This window comes from Drosophila eugracilis, unplaced genomic scaffold (genome assembly GCF_018153835.1).
Source record: "Drosophila eugracilis isolate 14026-0451.02 unplaced genomic scaffold, ASM1815383v1 contig_1765, whole genome shotgun sequence".
Classification (NCBI taxonomy): domain Eukaryota; kingdom Metazoa; phylum Arthropoda; class Insecta; order Diptera; family Drosophilidae; genus Drosophila; species Drosophila eugracilis.
This window is the reverse complement of record NW_024572605.1, coordinates 249,432-260,921: the sequence shown is the minus strand read 5'-3', so window position 1 is coordinate 260,921 and position 11,490 is coordinate 249,432. Positions and strand designations below refer to the sequence as shown.

Below are 11,490 nucleotides of genomic sequence, written 5' to 3'. Positions count from 1 at the left end.
GCAAAGAGAACTCGCAAAAATCTAATCAAGTCAAGGTTAAGCCTTACAATCAATGTTCTAATAACCAAGGAAGAATGCTTAAGTCGGGTATTGGAGCTATCAGGTACCCGTTAACCTGTTAACCGAATTCTAAGTTATGCTGGCAGAAATGGACACTGTGACTGCCGCTATCTGATTCTAAAGTATAACCCATAACAGACCAAGTAGGCATTATATTCTAAATGTTCCTATAAAATGAAAATTTTTTCGACTCGAAAGGGGTATTTGTAAATCTATGATTTTCGTGGCTTGTGGGCGTGAGAGTGGGTGTGGCCAGCTGCTAAAACCACATTAGGCTGTGCTCAAAGCATCTCCAGAGTATGCTTGCTTAATCTCAATACATTGCGGACAGACGGACTTGGCTCGACCCAGCTTGACCCCTCCTACTTCATAGGGTCAAAAAGCTTCCTTCGACCTGTTTCGACCTTTTCAACCGATCAATATATAATATATAACCTTAAAGAAATATTTTAAAAAGCCTTGCACTTAATTCTTTTGCAAATTGAAGTGCTGGCTTAGACGCTGACTTCCACGTTCTCTCCACTCGCAAGTGTCAAAGTTGGCTAAATTTTAATAAATTATATAACTTTGAGGACCATAAATAAATAATAACGAAACCTTAAAAAGCTACTGAGGCATGAAAATAAAAGTAACCTTCTGTGTGCAATGAAAACTCGTTACAGTTGTGCGATTTGCATTTCCATATTTTTAATCTGCATTTAAATGTGGAAATCGTACTATATATAAGCCTAAGCTCGGGTGCTGTTGCTAGCATCTGTTGAACGTCTTTTCCGCAGACTCTGGCTTCTGTCTCTATGATGATTCGTCTCTTTGTAAGTGTTTTCAAACAATAAGAACTACACATCTTCAATCACGATTGCATTACAGGTGCTTATGATTACTTTGGCCGTGATGGCTGGTAGTGCTCTTGCTAATATCGATCGGCTGGTCGAAGCCATTACCGGCAGGCGTGCGGGAGGGGGTGCTAGGGTGGATATTCCCATTTCTTTCCACAGATTTGTCCCACACAATCCGTTTACTTTTGGATACTATTGATATGGTCGCACCTGCGTTTCTTGTAGTCAATCAGCGCTGATTCGACAATAAAAAGTATAAATAAACCAATTGCAAAATACGTTTTATAATCGATTTTAAAGTCCTCCATTTAAATGTAATTTCTTGGGAAAAACTCTTGATACCAATAACTTGTAACATACATAGAAGATAGCTTACGGTAGTTCCAATATTAGGAATGCACTAGAGGGCAGTTTGGAAAGTAAGGTTTACGTTCGATGATCGATTTGTTATCTTTTGTTATGTTGGCATGTCTACAGATCTATCTATGTTTAAGTGGGAGACATACTAGTTAGAGGTGCATTTTCACCAAATCCCTTCGCATGAGTATCGTTTTCGGTCATCCAAATGTGCTTAAAAGGGGGATCTCTCGACCCAATTGGAAGAGCCCTGCACACCATGGCCAAAAAGGATGCCAATTTCGGGCGAATGTGAAGGTTTTTGAGGGAACATAAGAACATGTTTGTAAACTCAACGAGGAAAGAACTTGAAGGAAGGACTGCTTTGAAAGTCACAAAGTGAAGTTTAGGATTTTTTCAGAAAAATTTACATTTGCCTTTCTTAAACAGACCTTGTGTTTGGGACACACGTGTCATTTCGATACAGGTAAAATATAAGCCATCCAATCCGGTCCAAAAGTCTACGCTTCACAATTCTTTACGGAACTTAGTTTGATACAAGCCCGCACTCACCTATTATCTATGAAATTAGTAATTGCGAAAGCGAGATTAAAATATTAATGGACTACAAAGCTATGAAATTAGCCTCGGGTCGCTCCCTGAAATAGAAAGCTGTTTAAATTTTTACGATTTACATTTGCATGTTTCCAATCTGCAAGTTCTAAGATATTTTCTATATAAACGAAAGTTGGAAAGAATGTGACATTATTTGCCAACGTGATATCAGGAAAGTCACTCAACCAACTCTGCAGGATGTCCCGACTATTTGTGAGTAAAATCTTTCAACTAGAGTCGTGAAATCTGAAATGTACCTTTACCTTGCAGATTCTAGCCTTCTGTCTTCTGTCTTTGCTGGCAGGCAGTGCTTTCGGTGACATTGACCGGCTAATTCACGCACTCGGCGGATCCAACACCTTTGGTTTAAATAATCCTTCCACTTCATTTGGAATAAGAACCCCTTGGAGCGGATTTTCTTTTGGCTTTGGTCGTTGAGTTCTCCGGCTGGAGATCAAGTCTTCTGCATTTTGTTATGGGCTGTGATCAGTCTGTTTGAAAACAAAAATGTAAATGTGAATATTAATATGAAACTTAAATCTAGTAAAGCGAATTGAAGCTGTAAAGTGTAGGAACGCTAATTGGTGAAGAGTCGGTTGTAATGCAGAAGCCTGAGGAAAAGTGGAAAATAAAGAAAAGCCTGTGAAGGATTTGAGAACATTATGGCGTCTACGCGTTTTGCGCAGGAAATCCTTTGAATAGGGAATGTGTCGTGAAGGTAAGATGTGAGTTGGCGGGCATTCCCACTTTTTGAGACGACAACCGCAAACCATTAACGCCCCCTCCCATCCCCGCCGCTGTTTGTTAGAGCTCTCGTCCCCAGACCTCCAGCTTTGTTCACCCACTTCGTTAGTTATGTAAATGACTTTGTTTAGTCTTCTTCTTCTTCGACTTCCTTTGTAATTCCTCCGACAGGCTGGCAACGCTGTTATTACAAACACACACACACACTGGTACCACGGGCTCACGCATGTTTTCGCTTTCGAAGGCACAGATTTTAACCCTTTGGAAGCATTACCACCCCGAAATTGGAAAGCCTTCGCTCCTTTACCTATGTAGTAGCTTATGTACAGCCAGAAAAGGGGAAATTTCCCGCTCATCACGCATGAAAATCGCGTCTATGTACGCGACTCGGTGTCTGTGTATGTACGCGCACTTGTATTGGCTCTCGTGCTTGTGTGCGTATCCTTTCGATTTCATTCTGCGTATCTCCTCTGCAGTTCTTTGTTTGGGAACATTTTTTGGTAATACTTATTAGAAGGAATCAGTTTTTGAGATTGCTTTCAAGGTTTTGCGAGAAAGAAAGACATTATCGATAAGCTAAAGTAGATGTTTAAGATGTTTTACAGATGCCAATTCAAATTGCCCTTCTAATTGGATTCAATGTTTAAAAATATAATTTCTGCTGAAAGGGAGTTATCTGAAAAGATAACTACGCCGTATTCTATATCAATCTACGAAGCATCGCTAACACGTCCAGATTTAATTCTGTCCGTTTCTGATTCTGTGACTTGCAAAACCAAAATAATACATGCCATTATTTGGAATTAAAGAAAAAGTTCCCTTTGTACGCGATGAGAATGTTGCACATCGTTCTTCAAGAACTCAAGGCCTCCAATTTCACCCCCACCCCGCTCCAAGCCAAATATAAATATGTAAAAGAAATTAAACCCTAAGAACAGCGTCTCTGTCCATGTATTTTTCTATATTCTGCTTTGATTAACATTCGCTTATAGGTGGAGGTGGCCACCGTCTTCGTCTGGGCCAAGCGACCGAGAATTTTAATTACTTATGGGGGTAGTTTTCTGCTTTCCATTTTCCTTTTTTTCGTGGAAAGAAGAAAAAGTCTCGTCTCTAACTTAAAGAAAAACAATTTTCCCGGCAGACGGCATACGTGTCTGGATAATGGGTATGCATATGCCAATAGCCTTCGAAACGGCATGGGAGAGCGAGTTCTATTCAATTACCATCCTGTATCTATTTTTATTGCGTAATCCGACGATGGCAATGACGAAGTAATAACATTCAATCCGGTTCTCTGCCTGGGGTTCATTTCGCCACGGATCTAACAACTTGACCGTGATATAAATATTTTTCCCCTGCTGACCACATGAAACCGGAAATAACATAATTGACCTCAGGGAACGGGCCAGCACCGAGGAAAGGCGGTATCGTGGAAAATCGCATCAACTGACCAATGCCCTAAGTGATTTGAGTCCAGACCTGTTGCGCTGGGTAACAGACAATCAACAGTGAACAAAGAGGGTCGTCCTGTCCAGCCGACCGCCCCTCCCCCTTGCGAACTTCCCTGTCGGTCAGTATCCGTATCTGCTTGTGCCGAGTGGTTGGACAGGGGCTGGTCAGCAGGATGGTCAGCTTCATGTGTGAGTGTCGCGTGTCCGCAGTGTAAACAAATCAATTACAGCGCTAAATGCATTTTATGAGCCCTCACTCGCATTTGCATTTTAAATTAGGCTTGTTGGAGGGGCTGGTCAGGGCTGGTCAGTTTGCGGGTCACACCTTTGTGCCTTGACCAGGGGTTATTTTATTGTTATTTAATCGGATATTAAGTTACTATTATTCTGGCTATTAACAGGATCAACAATCAGTGTCCGGTTTAGGCTACTTAAAAAGCCAACAACAAAGAGTCCTCATATCGTACTCTCCTACTTCAGATGCAATGCTCCTCTGACATCGCTTTCCATTTGCATGCCATCTGAATGCACCTGCCCAGGCCATGTCCTCATGTGCCGTGAAAATACGCTTTTATGGCACACCACTTGACTGAAGCTCAACTGGCATTCAGAGCAGTCAAGTGCGAAATAATACTCTGCCCCTCCCTTAGCTGTCGGTTGTCCTGTTGCTGCAGCTACCACTGCGGACTGCATCCTTGCAGCCTGAAAGTCCTTTATTACAGTCAACTGCGAGTCAAACGGAGTGCAACAGTCAACGTGCTTGTGCATATGCATTTCAATGCGAAGGGACGCCCTGCCCCGTCCCACTGCCCGAGGTGTTGCACATGCGGTGCAGATGCAGCCTAAGGTTGCATTATCCTTTACAAATTGTTGGCTGTGTTGATTTCCCCTTTTTTGTGTTTCAATGGGCGACTGCAAGTGCCATTGAGAGGGAGGGATTGAGGCAGAAGCGAAAGGAGCACGTCATTTTGCAGTTTTTGCACTTGAACTTTGGCAGGCAGCATCCACACAGGTGGGATTTCTCGCCCAAGTCATTTGGCAGACAAGTACATCGTTATTGGCCATTATATTAAGGGGCTTTGTTTATGTTACTTTGTCAAGTGATTGAGTGTTAAATTTACAAATAAATAAGTACATCTAAGCGTCGTATAAGTAGCTAACCGACCATCTTCTCCGCTAAACTGCGGACTACATTCTCATCGTAGTCCTCGATCTCATCGTCTCCATCATCGATGTCGACATCGTTCGGTCGCACCGGGTAGCCTTGCTCTGGGGGAACGATCTTAACGCCGTGATCACCAAACAGGAGGCAGTCGAAGTTTCTGAAATCGAACAGACGGAGTGTCATAAAAGTCGGCTCGGCTCTCACAGCCGTGGATCTTACCTCTCGAACAGCTCAAAGCCCTGAAATTCCCCGGACATGTACATGCAGACGTGCATGTTGCGCCCGACAAACCAAATATCATGGAACTGGATGCAGGCCTTAGCGAAGCTAAATCGCGGAGGCCGGAAGCAAAACGGAGGGGGATTCTGGCCGGATACCTTTTGACGGAACCAGATATTGTTGTTAACGCGCATTCGCAACTCGAATGAAAATTCTTCAGGACGATACGCGACTTCTGTGCAACTGTTCATGCCAATCACCGAGAGGAAACCTAGAATCAGACATAGATATTGATTCCGCGCTCCCGAGACTCCAGTTCTAGTCACATAGATGATGTAAACTTACCAGCACAGCACTTGCACAGTCCGGTGTCGCAGCTACAGGGTATGCGGTTCACGAGGTTGCCTAGGGTTATGTTCTGCAAACTGAGTTGCCTGGCCTCTTCCTCGTGGCTTAGTAGGTTAAGGCGGTGGTTAAGCAAGCCCAGCTGCAGAGCAGCGTCATATGCCAAATCTTCGGTCGGCGGATGTAACGGCACTACGGGAATCATTAGATTGAGCAGCAGAACAAATAATGGTGCTGGGACTTCAACCTCCCGTTGATTGATAACACAGTTTCTTTAAACATAACACTACGTTCTTTCACCAAATACTTCCTTCTTGAATCGAGATTAGTAGCTCAAGTCTCTCGATGCCAATGCAAAGACGCACAAAAAAGTAACAGAAATATAAACAAACAAACTTTGCCCAATCATCCTCAACGAACTTCCGCGTTTTATGTTAATCAGTTCCGCGTCAGGGCAACTGACGTAGCCGGCTAGCCAAGAGACGATCGCGGCGATCGTCTAACAGTTTCAACTATTAACCTTGAGTGTACAAACGAGTTGCCTGCGCCGAAGATACGGGCAAATTTTGATGTCAATGAAACCGACGGAACAGCTTAAACGAGTTGGTCATATTGAGCGCTAGGTGGTCAAGATCATGGACAGGAGAACGTCGGCAGAGAGAAACCAAAAAGTGGTACCGTTTGAAAAGTCTCTCTTTACACAGCTTTACCACTTTAAGTTTAAGGCTTTCCAAAACTGGCGAGGCGTTGTTAAAACTCAGTCAAACCCGGTATTGAATTGGAAGCACGTCTCCTCTTGTAACTTGCGACAATTGTACAATACTTAATTGGCTCAGTTAAATGTCAACTTGTTCCCTCAAGGCTAACCGTTTTGTTCATAGCTGCCCATTTAAAATAGCACATAAAATACCAATACCTTAGAATAGTTAGTCATACGAAAAGTACTTAATACCACGCCGGCTTTTTAAGGGAATTAACTGCTTAAGAATTGTAAAACACCATCACAAATATACAAAGTAATGCTTTTTATTGTACAGTTTAAGGGCGCAGTAGCTTATATTATTATCACAACCTTATATCATATTAATATTCCTTGAAACCATCTCTGACTTTAAATCCTTAAGTATTTACAAGTTGGCTAATATATACATTAGTAGTTCTTAAATTCGATAATCGAGAATAGCCCAAAACTATTGCACATTCTGTACAGCGGATCACGTGAGACACACCTTTACAAACCGATAGAATATCGGCATTGCGAAGGGGTTAATAAAGTTAATAACTAAATAGTAAAAGTAAGACATGAAATAGGAGTTTTTGGTACTACCGGTGTCCGATTTGGAGACGGCTAGAAGTGAGGCGGCACATAGTAAGTAGAAGAACAGACGTGGATGTGAGCTGGCTGCTGGCATCTTGGCGTTGGGAAGCTTGGTGCGTCGATCCGATCAGAACACGTAATTGAAAGAAGGTTATTGCTTTTGACCTGCTTTGTTGTCGGGTATTTCACGATCTTTGTTGTATTGACAAATGTTTAAGGCAGCTTGTACAGTGATCGGCTTTATCTTCGGCCTTTCCTTTGTGGTTTAGTATTGAGATTCGTAAACACCAAGTAATAAACCCGACTAAGACACGCAACTTTCGCTTTCGTGCAAAAAGCGACGAAAGTGTGTTAAACACCAACTTCAATTTTAGTTTATATAAAGTTGAGTTGCGTTTACTCGCATTTATATGTTTTTCACACTTGGCGCAGACTCAAGGCGCGGGCGCAACTCCGTACGTGCTAATGGCCAAAATACAACTGGCCAAGAAAACGGTAGCGCATGCGCATGCTAAGCGAGCGGGCCAACAGACGCCAGGCGATCAAGTATTGGCCATCGACAGCTCCACCAGCTCGTACCCAAAACACACCGTCGGAGCCAGAGACGGGCCCCAGACGACGATGACAAGTACGAAGTGCGTCAAAGTCGGCTGCCTGTGCGACTCTTTAAAAAGACATTTTTACCCTTTGAAGCTGAATGTTGACTATCATAAAGAGCCTGCTATCCCTTGCTAATAATGACTATAAAGTGCAACCTTTTGGGCAGTCCCTCATTTGAGTGGGCCTGACTTAACTATAACTAAGGTAAACAGACTTAATGGTACATCTTAAGAAGTAATAAAAACGAATTACGTTCGTCCAGGGTATACGGTTTTCGGTGAGCTGTGTCTTTAGTATTATGTTTCGACTTTAACGAAGAGAAAAACCAGTATTTTATGCATAGTTATCTTCATGAGCTTGGCGATTCGTCGGAGCTCTGTTATAATTTCTCTCAGATCGTCTTTATCTGCTGCTTACAGGGAGACTCAAGACTCTCACTTTTAGCCACGGGATCAGTTAGGTGCAGCCCGGCAAGAAAATTTATACAATTTTAATTAACTTGTTACCTTAAATGGTGTTTTGATCGTTGTTGGCCTTAGCACTTTTCGAAATCTCTTTCTCTGTTTATGCTTCAAATGTGTGGTAGCGAAATCTTACGACTTAGTTCTAACGATCTATGAGAAATATTTCCTTCGACTTGGTATAATTACCGCAGCCTGCTCATAGAACTCGATCTTTATAAAATGTATCAATGAGCAAGAGCAAACTTTCATTGCCTGAAGACATTTCTCAGCTGACGGCTTGTTTACCCACCCAATTTATTTCAGGTTTACTTTGTCTGCCTTGCCGACTTACCAATTTTGTTCTTGCGAACTGGTTGGTCGAATGACTGAGCAGATTTGATCATCGTTTCTATGATGTTTTGTATGTCAACACGACTGAAGTGCTTATGAATCGAACGACATAGAATAATTTCAGTCAGCAGCCGTTTGGTTTCTTGCTCTTGACCTAACAGCCCTGGTATGTTTAAGTAAATTAGAGGTGATATCGATATATCTAACAGATTCGGCCAAGGAATAAAGACTGGCGCCATCTGAAAGCGGCTAACAAGCCTGGACCTCGGATATGTGATTATCTTCAGCGGAACAATCAAAAATTGATTTGTGAAGCTGGCATGGCTGCTATGACCACCCCGAACGGCAGCCAGAGCATGACAATCAACGATATTTTTAGCCGGAAAATCTGCACGTAAATCATGTGAACTCAATTTCTCTTGCACAATTTTCCACTTTTGGCAAATATGTCAAAAAAGCCCTCAGGGGCCTCCGCTGAAGTCGTGAGCAAACATTCGGCTGCAGCAGGCTCTCCTTATCCGATGCTGCTATTGTTTGGTAGCATCTTGTGGCCTAATAATACCATGTTCACTCATAACATGCTATCAATCACTCAAACCTCGTATCTTTCGCTGTGCAACGGATGGTTTTCCGATCTCGGTAGGCCCAAGGAGGGAGTAGGGCGTTGCAGACGCTGAGGGGAAAGTCCACTTGATAATTCGCATGTGAAAATTTGAAAATCGCTGCTGAGTCTGAACCAGATTTCGAAAGGCTATGCATGCTTGATTCGAAAACGAAAGCCGCCGATTAGATTTATCAACTTTTCCAACAGAAAACATTAAATTTTTACAGAAGGACATTTACTCAGAGGTTCTGGGTATAGTCTTATTCTACGTATTAAGTTGTTTTATGAAAACGATTTTCGTCCGGCTGTGGCTGAGTTTCAAGCCACTTTAACATAGCTGGAGGTTTCGAAAAAATATCCCCTTGAATTCCGCTTGAACCATCCTTCGTTAGCAATCATTTGGGGTTATAATTAACCCTCTTGCATGAGCAACATGTAAAAGGTTATTCTGGCAGCCCCTGCACCAGCCAGCCACTTCATCGCGTATCTGAAAATGAAAAATATGAGAACAACAAGTCGGAAGAACAAAAATTAGTTTGTTCTTTTTTGGATGAAACTGCCGAAAAATGAAAGAATTGCAATATGCAGCCATATATTCTCTAAGGACACTTGACTTTCGGCTTCTTTGCCTTTCGTAGCTCCAGCCAAACAGCCGAGCAGCCCAACAGCCCAACAGCCCAACAGCCAAAGAGCCAAAAAGAGGGGGCGCCACATCGGCTGTTGACAGCCCTTGCTTTGCCCGGCCGGAGTCATAGACTTTTTGTGAACTCTAGACATTTGGCGGTGCCAATTAATTAAGCGAAATAAAAGCCAAACAAGCTGCAACGGGAGTAGGAAGCGTTCATTAGTAGCTGCCAAGGGTGGCAGAGGGAGTGGGTGGCCCGGAATGGTGTAAGGATTGCACAGATTCTGCAATTCAATTTGAAACTCATGCAATTTGTTTCCTTCAAAATGCTGAGCTTTAATTCGCAATTAGTGCAATTCAATCAGCGAAGCGCCGCTCTGGGGGAGATGCGTTCGGGTGTCTGCCGTGGTCTGGCCGCAGACGTGGACGGGCTGAGGTTATCCACGACGCCTTTTACCACCTGCGGCTTGCGGTGATTACGAACAACATGAGCATAAAAATTGCTTACGTTTGTAGACAAAATCTTGGCCACTAGGAGGCGGGCGCCTGCCGATGGCTTGGTTCGGTGGTGTCGTTCAGGGAAATCGGAGAACTGGAACTGAGTCTTCATCTGCATCTGAATCTGAATCTGAATCTGAGCGTCTGTGACGCCGGATCTTCAGGTTATCGATGGGCGCGTGACACGCTCGTGAAGAGCAAGTCTCCAAGTCAGACCGCGACTTGTTAAACCAACCAAATCTCGTAGCCGCAGTGGTGTCACGAGTCCATCCCTTGTTGAACCTGAGCTTTTGTCGGTGCCTTACAACTTGCTTATGACACATGATGCAGTTGATGGAGATTGCCGTCGAGCGGCTATCGACAGTCCTCTGAGGGCCAGAAACTGGTGCTTAATTTAGATTAAACGACTTACTGAACACAATTTATTGGCGAAAACTTTAATTGAACTGCAACAAGCTGGAGGAGGGGCCCGAAAACAGAAATTTGTAGGTGGTCAGTCTTCTGTCTGGCACCAGGAGATGGTCTTTGCCATCTATTGCTCATGTGCTGGTGGCTTCGTGGCCATTGATCACGACTTCTTTGCCTTGCCTTATTCCCTACACTATGTTTCCGATTATAAACATTTACTTCCAGATCTTGGCCCAGTAATGGACTCCCTGGAAGACTTATTTCACCATTTTAGTTTGCTTGTTACACAATTTGCAAGATGGCTAGCATGTGGGTTGAAAGAGACTTTATCGTATCCGTGTTACTGTCCGGCTGAGTAGGAGCTGGCCAGCGTTCCCTGGTACCACCTGTTGATCTTCTAGTAGGGGTCATGTCCCCACTGGGGTGCCTTGTGAAGTTATCCCTGCAGCTTGTTAACCTGATGCTCCTTGACTGCTTTATGGAATCACATTAATATTTCCCAGTTCCTGAAGCCAGCTTAGTCGAACATCCAATTCACATTCGGTGAACACGCACTGAATATTGCCCATGTCAAATGCTCAAGCCAGTAAGTTGATTGCACTTATCGTTAAAAACTGAAACCAACTCATTTCCATGCGTACTCAGGATGTATTCTTGTGCGGATCCAAGACTGCCTTGACGCAGTCACGTCCCATATGATGGCGATGAAGACAGAGCATGGCAATCACAGATGCAGGAAATCCAATCAGCACAGCAACTGGCGGAGGGATTAGATGGCCCAAGTGCAGTTCGAACTTCGAAACAAAACAATCTATCACGTATGTAATTCCCAGGAAAAATTTTCACAGGGGCTGTGGTATTGATGATGATGG

General features: G+C 43.4%; 1 protein-coding gene and 1 long non-coding RNA gene across 3 annotated transcripts; one reads left to right on the top strand and one right to left on the bottom strand.

The window, feature by feature from the left end:
* Positions 1-1,993: 1,993 nt before the first annotated feature.
* LOC108107238 lies at positions 1,994-2,510 on the top strand. Its single transcript, XR_001772431.2, has 2 exons — positions 1,994-2,060; positions 2,118-2,510. It is a non-coding gene; the product is annotated as an uncharacterized LOC108107238 (long non-coding RNA).
* A 2,602-nt stretch (positions 2,511-5,112) lies between these two features.
* LOC108107222 lies at positions 5,113-7,612 on the bottom strand. Of its 2 annotated transcripts, none has more exons than XM_017214639.2 (4): positions 6,997-7,612; positions 5,772-5,963; positions 5,427-5,697; positions 5,113-5,364 (listed from the first exon to the last, which is right to left on the bottom strand). In XM_017214639.2, the coding sequence occupies exons 1-4, from the start codon at positions 7,181-7,183 to the stop codon at positions 5,199-5,201; spliced, it is 816 nt and encodes a 271-aa protein (XP_017070128.1). In that variant the 5' UTR covers positions 7,184-7,612; the 3' UTR covers positions 5,113-5,198. The 2 variants fall into 2 exon arrangements, with proteins under 2 accessions (XP_017070128.1, XP_017070127.1); XM_017214638.2 differs by having other exon boundaries at positions 7,099-7,612.
* Positions 7,613-11,490: the final 3,878 nt, after the last annotated feature.

Coding starts and splice junctions, on each gene's coding strand:
- LOC108107222 (XM_017214639.2), bottom strand. CDS start 7,183: ATGCCAGCAGCCAGCTCACATCCACGTCTGTTCTTCTACTTACTATGT. Junction 5,964..6,996: donor CTATCGGTTTGTAAAGGTGT/GTCTCACGTGAT, acceptor TGATTCCCGTAG/TGCCGTTACATCCGCCGACC. Junction 5,698..5,771: donor ACTGTGCAAGTGCTGTGCTG/GTAAGTTTACAT, acceptor GTCTGATTCTAG/GTTTCCTCTCGGTGATTGGC.